Raw genomic sequence first — 22,005 nt, forward strand, 5'->3', positions numbered from 1 at the left:
ACAGCTCTAAATTGCTCCTGGACGCCAGAAATTAAAGATTGAGTGGTGTAAACACAATATATTCAAGCTTTCAAGGCAAGATGCATGCCTTTAAAGACTCTATTTGAAGAAAAATCTACTTTAATCTCTGTGGGATCTTTCAGGAGTGACTCGTCAGCCATAGCAGACACCTCACATGTGGGCTAGTCAGTTGTCCCTGATGTGGTGAGATCATAACATTTGCCAGAAACAACAAGTTGCAGGAGTGGTCCCTTTAATTTTTAAAAGCTCTGCGAAGTACACAAAAATAAATATTCTCTATTTTCGCTTCGTTTGGTTCCCTTATTCCACACAGCCAGGTCTCACTTGGTTTGTATCTCTTGGTGAGACCTTATGTATCTCAGAGGGTCGGGCCGCTGTCTCTTAAAGGGTACATGTATCTCGCAGGGTCAATGCCATCTCAGAGGAACCGTGTATCCCAGACTTCATTGGCAGTTTTCCAGTTCTCCGGGCTCCATCCAGACACTTGTACAGCAATGTGAAACCAAATGCAAATCTCAGTTTTTAATCCCTAAATTTCCATTCAATTAAAAGCCTCTTTGGTGAGCTCCCTGTCTGTGTGTGTGCTTATGTGTGGGTTATTTATTCTAGGCAACCAGGCTTAGACCGAAACTGCCTCAATTAATTCGTTCAATTACTGATTCAGTGAGAGTGGCTGCCATTTGCATGTAGAGGCACGGGGAAATTAATAGGATATACATTACAAAGCACGCTCTTGTGCCCGAGGAAGAGCTTTGTTAAAAAAAAAAAGAGAGAGAGAGAGAGAGCAAAAGAGAGAGAAGGGGGCCTTTCTTCTGACAGACCTGATGAGGGCAGAAAAGAGACATTATCTCTTTAAATAGTCATCTATCTTCTTGACACTAGATCCGCCCCTCGTCCACAGCTCATTGGACGAGGGGAGGTGGCTTCTAATGTGACGTCAGAGCGATGGCTATAAATATGGGTAGCAGCACCAACACTTTCGAATTCGAACGTCGAGAAGGAGAAGTTCTTAAAGAGCCTTTGGAGCGTCGTACTGAGGCAAGCGGCGCCAGGAGGATCAGCTCAGGGCGTAGCGCAGGGGTACGAGGCTCTGATAGCTGCCGGATAATTGCACGGACTGCACCCGGCCTGAGTGTAGGGTATAGTGTAGGGACGGGATCGTGTCCTTTTTAACTCGAGTTTAGAGGCATTTAACGCCCTCGAAGATCCGGGGCTGGAGCAATTGCGCGGCATCTGGACTTGTTCACGTAGGGGCTTCCAGCAGAGTGAGGGCGCCTGACAGACCGAGGGTGCTTCGCACAGCCAGGTAAGGTCCGAGTGGCAGCATTCCTGGGAAGCTGGGGGGGGGGGGGGGGGGTGTCACAGCGCACTGCTGTACCTTTTTGAAGAAAGACGCGAGGCCCTTTCCCACTGCCCCTGGAAGTTGACATCCTCTTAGCACGTATAGAAGCTTTCACTGCCTAGTCGCCTCTCATCTCGTGTCTTCCAGGTAGGATGGTCCTATTGCTACATAACACTCACTCCCTCTGTTTTCCTGGGAGTATAACTCCACCTGTACCCCAGCTGCCTTTACTGCAGTGGCGTAACTCAAAATGATGCCCCCCCCCCCCCCTCTCCGCAAATATGACGAGGAGCCCCGAGTCTCATTTTTTTACAGATATTCCCTTTGTCATGGGTTTAATGGGTACCCTCTGGAAGGACTGGGGAGGGGGGCAATGAAGTTAGCTTCCTCCGTCGCGTGGGCCTGCGTTACCCCCTGCTTTACCGCCTGTGTCTGACGTGGAGTCATCCGATTGAAACTTATGATCTGGTGCACTTTACTGTGGCCTGCACGCTTGACTAAGTGACATAGCCCTGACTTGCGGGGCTGTTAGGCGCGTTTGGAGCTTTTTCAGGGTTTGCATCGCGAATGTTCTGGGTTGGACAGCGTTTTGGGGTTTAAAGCCTGGATCCCCCGTCCAGTGAGGACCCGATACCACTGTGCTCAGCTCAGCAATGTCTCTAGACGTGCACTCTTGGTGCCACTCGCTGCACCCCGCGGGAGTAGTTGATCCGAAGTGTAAGTCTGCGCTGTACGTGTACACTCGTGTACACAGCACACACCCAATTCAGATCGGTCCCCCTGGCTCGCTTGAAGGGCCCCGTCCAGCGAACCAAAAGGTGTCTGATGCAAAGTCGACTCTATGGGGTTTGCCTTCGTCGTGTACGATGTTCGCGAAATGTCATGCCACCCATTGATGCGTCGCTGTACTTGCCGCTGTCTCGGCATAGGTGGTCGCACCTGCATTCTTCGGCTGTGGCAAGGTTTGGCATAACAGCATGGGGTGTTTCTGTAACCTTGTATTTTTATAAACGTCCGTGATTTCAGGTGTGTGTTCTACAGCTCATTGGTTTTCTCAATGCCCTCGTGAGGTTTCTGGACGTGTTCGTTTGTTCATTCACTTGTGCGGTTGTCTCGCTAGGGTGCGCTAAACTGAATTGTTTCAAGCTGTTCACTTCTGTTTCAGACACTTACGTCGTGACATGTTACTCTCTGATAAGTCAGTCACTGCTCTTGACCTCTGGACCCCTCCTTCTTTCGCACTCCCCGCCTAGTGTACTTGATCGCCACTTACCCCCCCCCCCCCCCCCCCCCGTCGGGAGTGCTAGCCTCCCCGTTGCTTCGTAGATGCTGTCATGCCTGCGCAAGCTAGTGACAATACGTTCGCTTTCTCTATAGCTTGTCGTCTTATTCAGTCTTCTTAGGCGTAGACTCTATCGATCATAAGTTTACTTGTTTTGTCTCTGCCTAATATAACTTTAAACTTATTTTTTCATCTACTATAGACCGTCTCGCTCCTTCGCGAGTTGTCTAAGCCGTGAACTCAGTTGCTCGGTCTGTTTGTAAACAGAGCTCATTTGTGTTTTGCTTTCTCTGCGGACTTGTTAAGCTATTGTATGTATTGTGCCCTCACGTCCAGTCCGCTGGGCCAGTTGATTGGGGATGCCCTTGGGCCGCCAGAATGGCGTTGCTGGAGTGCATCGCATGCTCCAAGATTGGCAAAGTGATGTATGCAAAAACGAAAGAAGACCACTTTGGTGGCAGTGAGGTATGTCGTAGACAGCGTTGCCCTTAGCCGAGCAGCAATACCGCGCACTTGTCCTTTTTAAAATAGATCAGTTAAGATTAGATGTTGCTAAGTCCACACAGCACCGTACACGTGGACTCCAGGGTGGAGTGTTAGCAGAGTTCTTGCTCATGCCTGAAGCTAGGTTTGTCATTGGTCCCCAGCATCTTTATGATGAGAGCTGCACACACATTACAGCCAGCCAACCGTGCACAACAGACACTTTATACAATGAGTCCTGTGCAAGAGGTGGTATTTTTGTGACTTGAGACAATTTTGGCGCAGGTCCTCCGTCCCTGCTTGAGCCCGGAAGCGATGTTACACCATTCTCCAGCGTCCTGCAGGCGACAGACATGTTACAGTTTACAAAAACTCCAAATAAAGTTTGCTCAGGTCCACGCCACTTTGTCAGGCTAAACACTATGTAAATGACTTGCGGCGAGGTGCATTGTAAGCGCATTTCTCTTGTGGGTGCCTTAGTAATTGCCCCTCGTGGACCAACGTTGGGCGCGCTGTCTTTATCGAACCCGGCACATTGCAGTTTGGGAAATTGAGGTGATGCACTACTGCCCGATGTTGATTTTGTGAAGTTTGGGGTGGTGTGCTCAGCTGTAGTTGTAACACTCGCGCATTTAGAAAGGGCCCATTCAAAGCATGAATGATGACACCGTGTCACATGGCCACTTAGATCAATCGACTGCGTTGTTCACTGGTTGGCGGCATTCGAGGAGTGAGACTGCTTGCAAGCGGGGCAGAGCTGATCGGTGCAAGCGATCAGATGTTCTGCTAGATACACTTGTAGGCGCTGAATCCGAGGTTCCGTATCATGTGGGTCAGCTAGAATGGATGGACTAGTGCAAGGGCAGAGAACGCCTACGCGTTCCTGTAATTTACAATCAAAATATGTGAAGGACGCTGCTGGTGTTCGCGAGAGGCGTGACTTCCGGTCGGAACTCTTCCCAGAGCCGTGCGCCTGACACGCCCCCCTGTGCGCAGCCCCGCTTCCGAAGGCACGTGGCCGTCAACTTGTCCCGTATGTAAACAATCCTTGCTTGATGAAGTGCTTCTGCAAGTAACCCGCGCTCTGGTATCAGCAGGGCTGTGTGGACACCTCCCAGACCTGGTGAACGGGACAACTTGGCGCTACTTTACAGGGAACATTTACAGTCTTTTCGAAAATACGCAAACAATATTTTTCCAGTAATAATTGAGAGGTCACTGAGTGACCCAAGTTAACAGCGAATACAAGTTAAAGAAACTGTCCGAGGGAGGGAAGTAAGGCGATGCAGGAAGGATGTTCGAAGAAGGGCGGGGCAAGACAAGCGGGGGTCGTACAGCCAGGAAAGTGGGTTCACCAGCAGGGGGTTTAAAGACTGTAGAGTGGTCTCTTCCATTGTGTTGTTTTTTGTTCTTTGGTCAGAGCAGATTAGAGCTGGGCTTTTAACTCCACAGGAGTACAAGTGAATTCACTGGCTTCAAACAGAATACAGTAGCATATCAAAAGATAGGCGGCGACATTGTTACAATGGGTAATTAATGTAGCGGAACTGTTTTGCAGTAAAAAGAATAGTAGTGGAACGTGGTTTAAGTGGCCTTTATTCCTTTCTGTGTTTGAAGTTTCTGCAATCCACGGAGGACAGTGCGGGACCGTGGAGTTTACAGTTAGACGTTGCTGGCCTGTTGTATTACAGCGTTTTAATTTGAAGTCTTTTTAAGGCAACCTTGCTTTGCATGTGTGCCGAAAACTCTTAATACATTCAAATTCGTGCACGAGCTGCAACAAGGGGACTATTCTAGTGCCAGGGATAGCAGTGGTCCCAAGGTGAGGCGTGCGAGGTGACCACCTGCGTGCCACTGTACACGTGTCACACGATGGTTCTCATGTTTATAGTGGTCAGGTTTACACTACGTGTTTTACTTGTGACATCGTTACACTAGGTACAATCGTTGTGCCAGGAATGAGGTGTACTCGTGCATGGTTACCAATGTGCCGTCTTGGTGCCAGTCGCACAGTGGTTGGTTTGTCGTGCCAGGGTTACAAAAAGGTGCCCCTGTGCCATGGCTACAATAATCTCCAGGGTAACATTCAGCAATGCATTTGGGGTGCCAGGATTAAATGGGTTAAATGAACGATGCCATAGTTGTGCCAGGGTTGGACGTTGCAGTGTGGTGCCCAGTACGTGCCAGGGTTTTAGTGAATGGTGCACTATTTGTGCCAGGATGAGTGAACGCTTCGCCGTGCAAGGTATACAGGGGGGTGCAATGTTGTGCTCGAGTTGGTGAAAGGCAGTCATTGTGTCCGGCTTGCAGTGAGTGGTGAGTGGCCGCGTCGGGGTTGCAGCGGAGTGTGATCGCCCAGATAGGTTTATAGAAAACACCGAGGCCATTGTGCCAGGTGCACTATTTGCTCCAGGGTTAGTGAATGGTGCAATCGATGTCCCGGGGTTGTGCAGAACGGGGCAATCGCATTTCCAGTGTTAAAGTGAGTCTTCCAGTAGCTGTGCCAAGCACCAATGCATGGCCCAGTCGTCATGTCTGGTTTACAGTGAACGGTGCAAGGGCTACAGTAAAGTGTGTTCGCTGTGCAAGGGTTTCAGTGAGCTGTAACGTCATTGTGCAAGTGAAATATTTTCCCTTGGTTACCGGTAACATCGCGATCGCTGTCGGGTACAGTCTGTTCCAGGTGTACAGTGAGGTGCAGTGATTTTGCCGGGGTTCCAGTGATGGCGCAGCCACCGGACGAGCGTGCCAGTGAAGTGTCAGTCAGTTTTTACAATGAGCAGCGCCAACTTCGTGAAAGGGAACCCACTAGTGCATACTGCATTGTTGCAGCCACCTTGCTTCTGCTTCCTGGCTCTCTATTTTTCCTCTTTAATGGGTTTCCCTGCCCCCTCTGTCCAGCCCATTATCAAACATAATGTAAGCAATTACTGAGGCCTCTGCTCAAGGACCAGAAAAAACTCATTACACTTGGTTTCCAGAGAACGTCCGCGCATCCTCTCTCCCGGCCCCGCCCCCCACCACCCACCGTGGTCCCTTCATTGCCCTGTAATTGGAAAAACCATGTGGTGCACAGACTGGGGCCACTAACACACCTCAAAACACGCTGTCCAAACGAGTTTCTTGAGGGTCTTGGCTGGCACTCCAGGGTCGACCCTGTCGGCTGTTGTGATGGGCGCGTCCTTTCTCCCTCGCCAGTCTGGTTCCGGAGATACGACAGGTTTAGCTGGTTGGACTGTCTGCCCTTCGTCTGCTCTACGTCTCTTGACCCGGTTCTGCTTCCTGTATCGAAGCCTCTTGGGCAACCGCACACCTGTAGCTTTAAATTAAACGTGCAACTTCCGAGAGACCTCGGGGCGCGAGAGCACGGGTCGGTGCAAGGCACGGTTCACGGCTCCTCGGTACTTCTTACATGAAGCCCTATTATCCTAGGCAGATACTGGTCATAGGCTCGCGTCACTCTTCCCGATATCGGGCCTGTTACACCCTAGTACAGCTCTTGTGCTGTGGAAAGATACTGTTCGTTTTATCCAACGTCTTTGAAGTGAGCAGAGGGTGGCGCCGCAAAGTTAGGTTGCAGATGGACCACCTGAGCTGGTTTCTCATTCAACTTTCACCAGACTTGGTGCACTATCGTGGCGCTTTGCCGCTGGGGCTAACTAATGCTGGTACAATAGCTCGGTGGGCTGAGCACCTGTTGATGCCCTATCACACGACCTGAGGTCTTTAAAGCTCAGTCCTACCAAACCCTCTTTAAATGTCAAGAGCTCCTTGTTGTGGTGCATGTGTTAGTGCACTCAGTGCTAACATTTTCATTTTCTCTGCATAAAGGCCCTTATTTTCCTTATGTTCCAGCACTGCACATCTCCCTGTGCCACGAAGACCCGCTAATTGTGCTGAGTTGGGAGTGAAAGCTGAGAAGCCACGAATTCCATTTTTAATTTGTGCAGATTCACCCCAAAGAGAAGAGGCGGTAACGCGGGGTGTATTTTTTTGCTTGTTTGGGAGCACTTTGTGAGAATATATATATATATATATTTTTATTTTGCTCCCTCAATAAGTTTGTACACTCCAGCTGATATGCGCAGCCTGCATTGCTTACAATTGTACTGATGCAAAATGAAAGCAAATGTTTGTTTGCACCATTTTTCTTCCCTCTTGATGGGGAATAAGAATTTGCTCCACTGCATACAGTTACACACTGGAGTGTCTTACGGAGCACAGATTTTGTTAATTTGTTTCACTTGCAGAAAGTGGAGAGGAAGTTGGGAGCAAAATCAAACTATCCTTTTTCTCCTATTTTACATAAACCCATAGTGCTGTCTGTCTGCTTATTTTTATACATTTCATGCATCAAGCTCTTTGTTTACTAAAATAGTGTTGCAAATGTAAAAGGATTCTTAAGTAAAAGATGTGCAGTTTGTACAGTGTCTTAGCAATGTTTTCTCCATTTCTCCCTGGTCAGGAATGGTTTGTGGACTGCAGTGTGGAATACCTCACCCTAGCCCTTTAAGGCTTTTCTGTCCTGTGTGCATATCTGACCACCAAAACCACCGACTCCGTGTACTCAGTGTTATGGGTTCACAGGGCACAAACCTTTTGGCGGTCAGATATGCTCACGGGACAGAAAAGCCATAGAGGGCTAGAGTGGCGTAAATTCGATGTGCATCGCTCTACCAGCTAACTGAAGAAATGAGAATGCCTAAGCGAACATTAGTGATGCTTTACTCCACTGGGAACAAGTTGAAACACATAAAACAAGGGGCTGCAGTGCGTGTTTGCTAGAATGCAACGCTGAGCTTTGCCAACTTTTAAAACTGGATCGCAGGGAGCATTAGCGACTCACCGGCCCATCAATCCAGAGACCTATTGACGGTGGGACTAGTAAAGCAGCAAAACAAACACAGGCTCTTATGTCACTGTCAAGACTTTTTTTCAGGGCTTTGTGTCCAAGTACTTGCTACATATCCCAAAGATTGTTTGGCAGCATTCTTACATGATAAATGTGTGGTTCTTCATGACTTTGGGCTCTGTGTGCTTTACCTGCTTTTTTTTTTGTATCCTTTTATCGTTTCTGACGTCCAGTATGGAATCCTTTTGGTGTTCAATAATTTTTGTTGGCATTTATAGAACAAAAGTACAGTACAAAGGTGCATAGGCCTTGCGTCAAACAAGGAGTCATAGTACAACATGATTAATTGTTTTACGGTACATAGAATGAAATGTGTAATTATAAATCATCTTACCAAAGGACAAAATAATACAGGAAACATGTTAAGCGGACAAATGGCACAGCAAAAGAAATCCTGTAGAGCAATAAGGTATACGTTTGCGTGCCTTTAATTCCTTATAATAGAGCAAATTGAAGTAAGAGAATCTGAGAACATGTCTAAAGATGGCAAGGAGTGTAGCAAGGTGTAGCACTTGACCTGGTCACGCAAATAATGAATGTAATAAAAGGGGAAGGAGAGGCGGGAAGCGAAGTGCACAGCTAAGTCCCACATGTAGAGTAAAGGCAAGTGTCTAGACTGTAATGTAATTAAATCCTTTAACAATGACTTGCAGCTTACTACGATCTTCTTTGGAAATGTACAGTTCTGTTTTCCCTTTTTTGTTTTGGACTGAACTGCATTCCATACTATTTTGATCTCTTCATTCTCATGTGAAGCTTTGTGCTGGGCCTGCTGCCGGGCAGCGTCCATCTTGTTGTCTTATGGAAGTTACTGTTCTACCTACATAAAACTGATGTGACTCTTCGACTCTTCGAGCTACGTTAATCACGGTTATGCCTTGAACCCTCCCCCGCCTTCCTTCGTTTTCCAGACTACCATCCTTCACAGCTGTAACCCTACAGATGACGCATATGTGGCACCTCTGAGGCTTGTTGAGCTGAAAATGAATACTTCAGCAACTACAGCAGGCACTTAAAGGATTATAAATGTGCGTAGCTTCCCCCCGCCCCCTGCTTTTCTGAGTTGGTAAAACTGGGCACCCTCTTGTCTGCCATCCCTAAGGTGACTGGCAGGAGCAGAGGTCTGATCAGCCTGACACGTTTAGGGCAGGTGCACTCTGTACTAGCAGGGTAGTACTGGAGTGTGACTGCGTTGGTTGATCAAGCCTCCTTGGGTGGTGTTGTCGTCCTCCCCGATGGGTGCGGTTTTAAGGCCTCTGGCTTGCAATATTCGGTGCGCTGCTGTCTTGCCCTGCATTACTTTGCAACCTTCACATTGTTGCTCCATCCATGATACTTCTGTTTTGAAATTCGTTCCAGGAAGTATTAAGCACTTAAAGGTCAGTAGGAGTGTGTGATCTCCGTGCCATGGTACTGGGAGGCCTCTGTAGACCCTTGCAGTTATTGCACCAATTTGGAGGCTTTCTGTGTCACACATCCTTATGTTGAAGCACTGGGGGTCTCTATAGCCTGAACACGGTTCCTCACAGCCCATTACTGCAGGTGTTGGCTTTCTTTTAAGGGTCAACCAGTGTGGAGAACGTTCTTTGTCTTATCATGCTTCTGTAACAATCAGCAGACATTCTAGAATGTTTCTCTTTGTCAGCTGAGGTTTTGAGACCTATTGTGACATCGTTCATCGGATGACATCATCCCCTTTGGTATCGCTCTTTAAAAGGCAAGCCTTGATCCTACTGTGCCCTGGGCTTCCAACAAAGGGCTCAAGTATGACTGTGTCGCAGGCCATTAAGCCTTTCTTGACCATGTTCTGATTTTGTTGGCCTATTTATCTTTAAGTTTGTGGGTTGAGATCTGAAAGATCACTGCCTTTACGGTGCTTGCTGAGCAAGGAAAGATGTATTCACATATCCTGTTCACTTGTAATGTGGCTGATCTGCCCAGACTAGTACGGTTATGGCTCTCATAGAGAGCCTCTATTGTTTTTAAGTTTCTGGAAGTCCTAACGCCTTGCTGTCATTGCTGTCGCGTCACAACAGTTGATAAAGCAGGTTATCCACTATTGAGTGACGTCATAAAGGCCTTCGTCAGCTGAGGGAGCTCTCTGAGAGCCCGTCAGCGCAGCTCTGCTTTGACTGAGACCAGAAAGCAGGAGGGGGGAGGCTGGGAAGGTAGTAGTTTTTACTTAAGGGTAGCATGTAAGATTTTTCACATTTGCGTCTGGGAGGAGGGGCATGTTATGTATAGCTCTCCCATTATCCTCTGCTCTGCACAGTAGTTGAAGGCAGGGACAGGTCATTTTGGGGGCTGTGCAGAACATTATAGAAGGGTAAAAATTGAAATATGGGAATGTTTTTCACCTCGGGGTTCTGAGTGACATGGACAGCTCAAAGCTTCTCTCGTCTATTTGACATCACTCAGAACCTTTGGGTAATTCACTGCCACCCATCTATAATTCTATACTTATTGCAGCAAAAAATGTAAAGGTTGGCCTAGTCATAGCACTATGTGCCGTCCTGAAAATATAATTGTGTAACCGTATCAGGAGCCTTAAAGGTTGCGGCCAGGGCAGGGCCCCGGGTAGGATAGCGGTTAATCAGGACCCTCATCTCCTATAACCGCTCGCGTGCCTTCCCCTCCATAACACCACACCGGCAGGTGCCTACTATCTCTTGTCCTGCATTCATCGGGACATGTGCGACGGCGCGCGACATTTTTAGCTCTTCGATTGAGGAACCGAGTGCTTCTCTTTTGTGGCGTGGCAAAGAGGAAGTGGGAATCTGGGCGGCAGTGTGACAAATAAGCAATGAGAGGATCTTTTCAGAGTTTCTGTGCTGCGCAGGGAGGGGGCGCTGCACCGCGACTTCCGGGTATCCTGGCGGACGCTCGCGCTCTACTCCCAAAGGATCCGTGGCTCTCCTGGTCCAGAGAGCCTGCTGTGTGAACGATGTTCCTGCAGCGACCTGCGCGGCTCCCTGGCCATGTCTTCCTGTCCCTAGGGCTGACCCGGCTTACGGCCCACCTTCTGAGAGGTATCCCCACATGTACCCTTTAAAAAAAAAAAAAAAAAAACACGGAGCTCCATCAGACATTTATACACTAAACTCAGTTGAACAATTTTTAAACATTAACACTCTTCTCTGGTTTCCCTCCGTGGAGGGGTCGTACACAGCGTGGCGGATCAGCCGTTCTTGTCTGGGGCTCACATGCCAAAGAATCAGAGGAGCTGTACCATTGATGGCAGAAAGTTTCTGCAAGATACATTCCAACCAGATGGGCATCTGGCTGCTATATGAATAGCTAACTATTGCCTACCTAGCTGAAACGTTCGTGGACTATACTTGAACATGGGGCCCTCTAAATTTGTCGTATGATGTGTAACGATCTTGTCTGCTTCTGATGCGTGCCTGTATCCTTCAAGTGTTAGCCTATTTCTTTGTAGCGCCCTGACTCCCTCAGGAGGCTGCTTTGTGCTACTTACCGGCACATAAACACCTGAAATGCTGTCCGAGTTGGCATTCGCCCTATAAGCTCCCAGGCAAACAGATGGGGGTTTACCTTCTATCACAAAATCCAAAACACGTTTAGAGAACGTTCAAATGGTTACGAATATACACCCTGAGCTCTGCCATCTCACTCTGGAGTGTATATGTAACTATAGTGTTAGGTCAGTTAACATTATTTTTTGTATCGCTGGCTGCGCATTTGTAATTGGGAGTTGCATTCTTTGATAACAATACTTCATAAACGTGTTTTTGACAGTTTTTTTTGTTTGTTTTAAAAAGTGTATAGCTCAATGAGTTAATGCACCCGCTGCTAAGAGCCGTGTAGTCTTCCCAGCCTGTCGTCCTTTCGATTTAAGAACGTGTACAGAGTGATTTGGGAAATGCCTTAAAGGTACATTGTGATTTCATTGGTAAAGCCCAGCGTCAAGTAGTCAAGTCAGTAGTCAGTAGTCAAGTAATATATTTGTTGTTGGACACCAACAACGGTCTGTCGCTAGAAGCGACTGCGAGCTGGCACACACTGGACACCCTGCAGCTTTCTTTCTCTTCTAATTGAGAGCACCATCGACGCTGATTTCAACAGAAGGAACGTGTGCCTAAAATTGTAATCTTTGTTAATGTGCAGTCTGTCAGGAAAAAACCATCTGAAGCAACGGTGTCCCATGCAAACTCTCTTCTTATGCACCTCATATATACAGTTAACTCTGATATAAGAGATGGGGCATCCCTTATGTTAACCAAATGTGCCATCCATCCGTTTGAAGCTATGTTGAGTGGGGTGCACTCTAAATTTGACTGCCTGAGGTGCTTGTGGAGCAGGTACCGCTGTCCCTTGCTGGAGGCCAGGGTCATTTTATGCAGTTAGTAAGTTTAGCCTGGCACGAGGATACTTGGGCCGTAACTGTAGCAGAATGTGCCATGAGACCTCTGCCAGAGAGAAGAGAGCTATGGGTTGACAAATCTGCTGGTCAGTGCTGCTTGTGCAATTGTGCATAAGCAGTGCATAAGAGTTGCCATTTCTAAATATCAGCAACATTTGAAGTATCGTCTCCAATGCCAAGACTTAGCTAAGATTTGATGTTTTGAGGGAACTTGTGGCACACCTCTACTACACTGACCCTAGCAGGCCAGGATAGTTGACTGGTACCCACCCTTGAAGACTGGTGGTGTCGGTAGAAGCACCTTGGCTTCGGTGCTTCTAAATGCAGGCTGCAAGAGCATGCAAGCAGACTAGCTCCAACTTGACCTCTAGCTGGCCTGGCTGCTGAAGGTCGGACTCCTGGTGGTAACTTAGCAACGCCTTCCTGAGATCACAATGCCAGAAGCACCCCTGCACCAGTGAGGGTGCCTCCGAGAGGGCTGATAAGCAGATCTGGAGTGAGTTGTGACAAAGTAAGAGGATGGTGTACCTGTTCTGTACAGTTCAAAAAGCAACAAGGCGATCACCTTTTTCTTAATCCCCTTTCACTTGCATGAGATTAGTTAAATATATATATATATTTGAGGAAAATTAAAGAGGCCCTAAGTTTGTAACATGGTACTATACAGCTTGATCAGTTTCTGGAGAAATACATGGCTTAATAGTTTACAAGAGACTAGTGGATGTTGCCAACATCACCTGATGACCGATGTGTCAGCAAACCATAGAAGGCCACCTCCATCGACTGGCTGACTCTGACCTTGCTGGAGACTGATTTGCCATTTGTTGAGCATCATCCACTGCAGAGGACATGGACTTCATTGCATGTCATTTTGCCCTGGTATCATTTCAGATATTGGTCTCCACTGAATGTCTGTTCCCATTTCTTGGTTGAGCATCATGTGAGGTAGAGGGAGTTGAGGATTTACATGTCTCATTCAACCTTCGTCTACTGGAGCTGTATTCACCATTTGCCTTCTGTGAGCTCCATTTAAGGGCATATGACACAATCCGGGTGTGATGGCCCTTCACCTCGGCCCTATGTTTTCCGGCGGATGCCTCCTGTGTCCTTTGCACGGGAACACCCTATTCGGTTTTCTTAATCAGCCTTTATATCCTTTGGTCCTGATCCAGACTTATCTGTTTCTTCAAGGTTCTGCTACTCCAAATAACTTTAGTGGTGCAGGCTCATTTGGTACTGAACCACCAAGTCATGTAAATTATGCCAGGCACTGCTGGTACCCATGGTCACAGAGTCTGCCAATTTAGGGGTAAGATATTGTACCTTTTCCCATCAGATCACTGCGTAGTGACCGTGCGAGAATTTCAACTCTGAATAAAGGATTCCAAATCCACCTGGGTTTACATTTCTTTCCTGACCAGGAGTTTGGGGGAGATTGAGAGGCCCCTCATTACTACTTTGAACCAAGGCAGGGGCTTCCTTGCAGCGCTCAGTATATGGACTGTATATATTTGTATGTGGAACGCCACATAATACATTCCAAACTTCGAAAGTATGTTCATACATAGTGCAGAATAACCGCAGCCACGGGTTAGCAGTGGTGCCCCTTCACCCGTACGTAAAAGATGGAAGTGTTCGGTCACTCGAAGGCCCCACGCAAATGGCCCATTCAATAGTGCACAGTGTGAATTTCAGCTGACCCCGTGTATTTGGCACTGGGCTGAGTTAGTGCCGTACAGTTTTCGTTCTTTCCTCATAAAAACGAATTGGTTATGTCCTGTAGTGACCTCCCGTCTAACCTCTGGTGATATTTCAGGCCAACAGATGTGGTCAGCACGTCCTCTATAAGTAGCCCAGACCTGGAAGCACCTCTTGTTCCTTAAGCTTGTAAAGCAACATTACCTGGGCCACTTACCAAGACTGGATCTGTGCGCCCAGCTTTAGAAACACGTTTCTCTACCCGATTTAAAAACCCGACTGAAACCTCGGCTCGGACTTTGCAGCTTGAGAAGGCGTGTTAATGGCTTCGTCGGGAAGGCTGGCCTCAGCAACCTTGAGTCGAAAGATCAAATTCCCACGGCTGACCTTTCGTCTCTCTGCACGAATAAAATGACCACCATTGGATTTGTTTACGTCTGTTGCGAGTGCTAGAGCACTTGATCACCAGAAACGTACATAAATAACTGCATTAAGTAAACACATTACTTTGCTCAATCATTCTTCACACAGCAGTGTTGTGTGCATTGTCTGCATTCTGACCGGGTGAATAAAAGTTGAATAAATGCCCATTCTGTCCACATCTTAGAGGCTGCATTCCAACTATGGTGAATGTGTAGACCACGCTTTCCCACCAGGGTGTTCCACCTCTTATCTAAATGTCGATTTCTGCCCTACTTATTTGTGCATGGCGCTGGGATCAGCTCTGCGCGACGTCACCTTCAGCAGGTTCGCTGGAAACTGTCATTTGTGGTGGCTAAACTTTGTTTACCATGCAAGAGTGTTTACCAAATGGCCACAAGAGGGCACTGTTCCACTCTGATTTTAATCTCAGGGGATTCATGCAGAGGGGATGGAGCAGGGCGACTGGAAATATCCCATTCTGTTGATGAGATCACGTTTCCTCATGCAAATCTTCTGCAGCACGTGAAATGTCGGTCTGGTCTTCACTGTTTTTGCTGTATTGGTTTCCTTTCTTCATAAGGATTCTGTACTAGTTAGGTTTCGTTGTTTTTTTATTCTGCTAACATACAGCCTTCCGGCCACTCCAGAATCCGCACATAGGGGCATCATACAGGTACATGGTTGCCATCTTAGAGTTACTTTCAGACTGTCAGTCCTCGTACTTATCGGATGATACGAAACTAACCTAAAAGTTCCATCATGCAGTGTTGGCTACAAAGCCATGATGTGTCGAAAGTGACCTAATCCGCTCAGCTGCTCTGCAGACCTGTACTTCCTTTTCTTGTTTAATCAACGCTTCCCCAACGAGTAACCATTATTTTAAGTAGAAACAGGTTTTCCATTGTAACCGGAGCCTCAAGCCGCCCCCGCTCGCAGCCGGAGTTCCATTTTCACGGTGAGAATCGGGCACCTTTCATGGCGTTTACTGGGCCTCGCGTCGTCTTCCCAACATGCCTCCAGTGGAGCATGACTGGAAACCCCACGTCGAAACACTCTATCTACAACCCCTGCTCGAGGCCTAACCCAAATCTCAAACGCGTACCAGGCTGGAAGGTAGCACACCTTGTTACTGGATTCTTTTCCTGGTTAAGTACGTGCCTGACTTATTTCATCGTATTTACGTGATGCATGCTGGCAGTCCAGTCAAGGACCACATGTATGTAGTAAAGCACTTTGTACGTGTTCCTACCATTACTCGACCTATGCATGTTTTCAAATTTATGCCTAGACATGGGTCATGAGCTCACTGTGCCACTGGATTCAAGCTATCCTGGCTGAGGGCTGAAAGCCTTAAACCGGTCCTAGGATGCTTGTTTCCGGTCCACGGAGGACCTGGCTTGGCAGCTCCGGGCTGGACAGTTCCCATGAGGCACAGGGTCAAGACTGATATGCATATGGCCAGGTCTAAACTGGGGTGACATGGTGAGCAAAAGAATGATGGCTTTAAACCAGATCTCTTGACTGGGGTGAATGTTTTGATTTGTTCAGCATTCCGTCCATCAATTGTGTGTCTTTTGTTTTCTAATTTTGATGCCACACCGGCCCACTCACCGGGCTTCGCTGATGTCTTACAGCATGATGCTTCACACTGACAGCTAGGGCACATGCCAACCGTGTGACTGACTCTTCCCTGGCCCTTCTGGCCTGCAAAAAGATAGTTGTCAAGTCCTGTCTCCCATTGATGCTAGTCGTCCTCTGCCTGCTCACCTGGTGCTCTTAGTTACAAGCACAGAACACTGGGTGACAAACACACGCACACACTCCCTGCAGTACTCAGAGTGGCAGGTGTTCATAAATGGGACCCACTCGAACATTACCCATCTGAGGTACTTGTGTCTCCTTTGGAAAGGAGACAACGTACCATAGTGGCAGCCGGGGGAGCAGTTGGGAAGACTGTGCAGGAGGCTGTAAGATGTCTTGGAGCTGAGAAGTGAGAATAACATTTTACTGACAGAATTTTGAACTTGGCAGCTATTGAATTTGAGACTACACATTTCTTTGGGAATCTGAGGCGTGTAAAGTAGTCCCCTTCTGTGCAGCTTCTGTACAGGCTCTCGTGTAGATCGCCTGCTTTACCTGCATGCATTAGCTCGTCATTTGCATTCGTTACCCTCTAGCCTCTAAACTGCCCTTTGTTTTCTAGGTAACGCTGTCAGCAGATTAGCCCCTGCCTCCTGAGTAGATAAGCATCTTTTCTCCAGGCAGCCTCAGTAGACTGGTCGGGTCTTGCAGGTAGGCCCTCTTCTGTAGGCTACACTGGCACTCCAGGTCGCACTTCCCCTATAGATTGCTCTGTGCCTTCCAGGTAGCACACCACCTGTGGATTGGCCTGAGCCCTCCAGGTAGCACTTCTGTAGCTTGCCCTGTGCCCATCAGGCATCCCCTCTACAGACAGGCCAGTGCCCCTCTGGAGTACACTGGATTTATCTGGGGGGGTGGGGGGGGGAATGCCCTTCATGAGATTCGTCTGTATGCTGAACATAGCCCCATACAGCCAAGTGAGCCTGTATCTTTATCTCCTATCCTGTGTGTCCCAGCCAACCAGTGCTGCCCACCCCGCCAGCCTACCCAACATTGGTGATGTGTAGCATTGTCTTCGGGTACCTCTTGAGGCACCTTACCACCCTACCTGCGATTAGTTTGGTAACTTAAGTCCTGCAGTGTCTGCGTACCTGACTGCTTCACATTCCAGTTGCAAAACACTTAACGTTTCATTTTTATTTTTATTTTCCGAGCATGATTCTCGAGTACATTGACAGGGAACTTGTATTAGAGCCCTGGCTGTTTAAATTAATCAAAATCATGTGCGGTTTATTGGACACGTGTTTTAAAGGCCTTTTTTTAACCTTTAGCTTGCATTTTCTCTCAACATGACCCATCTTGACTTTATTACCGTTCACTTTTGAATCCTGTGTTTAAGAAGCATGTTGACCAACGCCCTAGATGGATACACTATGATGATGGCTAAATGCGCGCTTGCCCTTTCGAGAGTCCGTGCTTGCTGCTGCTCGCTTTAGTAGGGTGCTTTGAAACGCTGCCGGTCTGACCTGTGCTCTCCTTGCCTTTCATTAGGGACGAATCATGGTGAATAATCGGAACTCGGAGTCCACCACGACAGCCGTGAGCAGCAACGGCTCCCCGCCCAAGAGCTGCGCGGGTTGCGGGGGCAAGATCGCGGACCGCTTCCTGCTCTACTCCATGGAGCGGTACTGGCACACCCGCTGCCTCAAGTGCTCCTGCTGCCAGGCCCAGCTGGGGGAGATCGGCACGTCGTGTTACACCAAGAGCGGCATGATCCTGTGTCGGAATGACTACATCCGGTAAGAATGCTTACTGCTTCCGGGGCTAAGTGGGGCGGAATGGGTCGCTGACATCCGGGGTGGATGGGAGACTGAAAACAGTGGCGTAACCAAGTCTCTTATCCCCGCCAGCACAGTAGCCTGGCCTGAGAGCTCATTTGGGGGGGGGGGGGGGGGGGGGTCGCGTGTACCTTGCGGTCCCCCCTCAAATTTCGTTATGCCTCTGTATGAAAATGTTGGCTTTACAGCTTGAGGTGTGTAGCAGGTTGCAGAGCTTCAAGGGTCGCTCCTGTCAGTTCACCTCTGAAACTGGCTTGTAGAATCAGTAAAAATGTACTTAATCAGGTCTGTTTTGGGGGGAATTTGCTGTAGAGCAAGGGTTCTTATGGAACTGTCCTGGTGAATGACTGCTTCCAGAATCCTACCCCTACTTTGCTGGGCCTCTCAGACTTTGGTGCAGATGCTCCACTTGTTCGAGTGCTGCAAAGCTCCATTTGTCCAAATTAACTGCAAAATAAAAATGTTTCAGTGGTTGGGGAGAAGCTCCCTTCCAGGTCTCCAGTCCGAAGAAGAAAATAATGAAGGAAGGATTTCTGAACTTTTAGCCTGAAGGGTCATTTCATAAATTGCTCAACCTAGTTTGTGTTGACGTATACGCCTCAGCAGCCACCATAGACCAGCGCAGCCTTTCACTTTATTACTCTCCAGCGCTCATCCAGGAGAAGCCCATTCATAAAATGCATAAGGAAAAGATGAGGTAGCATGTCCGAGTTGGTCCATTTGAAGAGACTTGTTCACCCCACCCATCACTCCCTCCGCCTATGGGATGTGCTAGTTACATATGGGGGTGGACTGGATAGAAGGGTAGCCCTAGTACAAGCTTCCCAGGTAGGCAAAAGTGTGGAATTGGGTGTCTTCTGATGCAGTTTGTCAGATTTTGAAGGGTGTATCGCAGTCAGCCAACCGGAAGTACACCTCCCCATTGCTTTAGGCTCCATCTCCCTCTGGATGTTAGTGAATGTTGCCTCTCCGGCATGGCACTTTCTACAGACTCAAATTATTGCATGTTCTATAGTGAAGCACCAGCGTGCGCCATGACGTCCATTCTTTAAAACGCTAGGGCCAGTGGAAGCGACTTCATGCACTCGTGACTGCATGGGGCGCACTTTTTGTTCCTATTTTAGCCCCACAAAAGGCTGTTTGCTGCTGAAAGCCTAGGGCAAGAAGTGTAAATCGGTAGTAAGGAGGGCTGTTAAAGCTCTCTCCTAGACGTGGGAAAACCCGTCACTGCTCGAGTCGGACTCCGGTTGAATATCTGGCGCTAGCTCGGCCCTTGAGGGCGGCTTCCATTGTTTTGAGTCAGTAACTGTTATCGAGGTGCTGATGCACTCTGCCTTTATTCTTTAAGTCACGCGTAGGTAGTGATAGTAACACTAAATCTCCGGTCTTCCCTTACGCCTACATTTTTATTTTTCAAGAACGCCACTTTACATATTATGTATATATCCTGTTAAATTAAATTGTCCTACTTTTATTTTGAACAGAGTACTAATTTAGTTCATGAAATAATTCAAAACAACAAATTGTCTTTTGGAGGTTAATGGAGTCTGAAGGGAGTCTTAAAGTCGAAAAATTGGACATCTTGTAACTAGGAAACTGTTTCAAGCACAGCTTCCTCATTTTAATCAAAATTGTGTTCTCATGGAATCACTTTATTACTTTGTGCCTCATATATGTTTGGAATATCCGACACCACCCTATAGAAATTGATTTCAACGTTTAGTCTGCGTAAATGCTCCAGTTTGTCTTAGTAGACAATTTGATATGGGCCATATATCCAATGAACATGCAAATTGGCCTTTCTTGGTTCACATGGCAGTGTTAATGCATTGAAGGTAGGGGGGGTTCATGTTTAATAAAATATTACCTTTAAGAAATACTAATGCAGTAATACTCTAATGTACTAAAATGAAACACAAGTACTCGAGAAATTACACCTTTTGTTAATCCTAGCTTTACATATTTGGTCTTATTTACATGCTGAATCTTGTTGGCTCGGTTCTTGCTTGGTCTCAGCCACGCCAGACCTCTGGTTCGGCTCCTGCCAGGTATCTCTTGGCAAACCCAACCCGTCCTGTTGCTCAAGGATACCAGGGGCACAAAAGGAGAATCCAGATGCTGCTGTATGTGTGCGGCATTTAAGACCCCAAGGAAATGCCCTTCTGTGGGCTTATGCAACGATTAGGATACAAACTGGTCCCCAGAGTATTACAACTGAGCAGATGCAAGGTGAGAGTTCAGAGTTCAGGCGAGGACTCCATCGGTCCTTTGGAGATGTTGGTGCGCATGTGCGCATCTGTGCCAGCCACTGTCACCACTGCCGTGCTCAGATGTGGCACTTGTATGATTGTTGTCATCCCAACCATTGTTAGTACGTTTTATTAAGGTTGGTTCTAGTAGTCGAGGAAGTCTTGCTCAGACATATGGTGGTGTGTGGGGTGTGAATGAGTTGTGATTGGGGGTTGGGAATTCTAGAGTCCTGAGGGATCATTCATTTTTGTTCCCTAATAAATACAATGCAGGAATTTACCTGCTTTCGACCACCTTGCGCTGTGGCCTCTCTTGGTGCATCCAGACGGGCTGCCTTTTAAAGTTGCGGTATGGGCTTTACGGGCTAAACAGATTGTCAACAGTTTAGCTCGCACACCTTCAGGATATTGGCCGCTACTCCAATGCCAGTCCTTGGCTTACTCACGTCAGCACTGAAGTAGTGGGCTCTGCCCAATGGCCTAGGTGAGGAGTACGAGAGGGGGGTGGGGGGGGGGGGGGGGAAAGAGTGTACGAAACGAGAAACTGTCCTAACATGGAGCAAAATAAGCTACAAACTACAGCTAATTATGGCAAGAGGACCAGCAAAGCTGGGTGGCTGAGGACTGCAGGCGGATGAAGTATGAAGAAAGCGCATTAAATGACAATGGGGTGACCCGGTGTTCCTCGGAACCAGGGAATCCTATGCTCTACTGACAATTTGTTCTGTCGGGAGGGTGAAACATTAGGTATTTGGTTATACAACATTTTATACCAAATTACTTGCATGAATAAATCACTTTCAATAGAAAGAGGAAAAAGTATGGAGGTCTGAGCAGTTCAGTTACTAAAAATGAAATGAGTTTAATAGGTAAAGAATGCATATCCATTCCAAGAATCTAACATTATGGTGCTCAATTTGTGATAAGTGAAAGGTGCTCTATGCTTTTTCCTCTTCCTATTGTAAGTGATTTATTCAATTACTTTGCATAAATTATATAACCAAAAACTAACGTTGTACCCACCCGACAGAACCCATTTTGTCTGCATCGGACTGAAGAAAGAGGCATATCTGATCTCGGCAGGTTTAGGATCTGCGGACCCTCCTCTGCTCCCCAACCCACAACGCCCTAGCTCTGAACCCCCTGCTTTTAGAGGCTCATGGGTGAAAGGCTGCTGCAATGAAGCCACTGTTGCCTGCCACCAAGTGTGCTGCAGCCCTTGCACAGCCGTGCCCCTTTCTAGAGGTGCTATACATGTCTTGTGCCTGAGACTAGTGCTGGCTCAGAGCGATTGCTGTCCTATGCTGAGCACTGCGGCGTCTGGGCTCACACAGCCAGAAAGGCCGCTACAGGTTGCAACTTATTAGCAGGTCTCGATTTGCTCTATTCGAGAACTCAGCAGAACATTACCTGCAGGACAGGTGCACTACCTGCAGTGTCATTGCTGAGAGAGAAGGGACAGCCATTGCTGGAAACCAGGTTACACATTTTAACAGTGCCTACAGAGCAGGACTGAGGGGCAGCGCATAGCTGGTACAATATCTCCAAGTTCAACACTTGCTACTGACCCGATCAAAGGACTTTTTTTTAGGCTCCTTCTGTGAAAGCGAATGCATTATTCATAGCGCTTCAAAGCTGAACCTTGTAGCAGAAGCCGAATAATTCCATTACTGTTCAGATGGGCTAGCTCAGTGCCTGATTAAAAAGGTAACAGTGGTACTTTGTGTGGCAATCACTAATGCAGTCTCATCTTTGCCCAGTCAAGCAGCTCATGGACTGTCTGTGGCTTGCT

General features: G+C 47.7%; 1 protein-coding gene across 2 annotated transcripts in view; it reads left to right on the forward strand.

Annotated features, from left to right (window-relative positions):
- Positions 1-980: 980 nt before the first annotated feature.
- Positions 981-22,005, forward strand: part of LOC146868465 (LIM domain transcription factor LMO4-A) — a 42,326-nt gene continuing 21,301 nt past the window's right edge. The window contains exons 1-2 of one of the 2 annotated variants that reach the window (XM_085610261.1): positions 981-1,059; positions 17,678-17,925. In XM_085610261.1, coding sequence (XP_085466387.1) covers positions 17,687-17,925 — 239 coding nt within the window. In that variant the 5' untranslated portion in view covers positions 981-1,059; positions 17,678-17,686. Of the gene's footprint in view, positions 1,328-17,677; positions 17,926-22,005 lie in introns of both variants that reach the window. The other variant, XM_085610269.1, reaches the window with a different exon arrangement.

The sequence above is a fragment of the Triturus cristatus genome, chromosome 1_2 (assembly GCF_964204655.1).
Source record: "Triturus cristatus chromosome 1_2, aTriCri1.1, whole genome shotgun sequence".
NCBI lineage: Eukaryota > Metazoa > Chordata > Amphibia > Caudata > Salamandridae > Triturus > Triturus cristatus.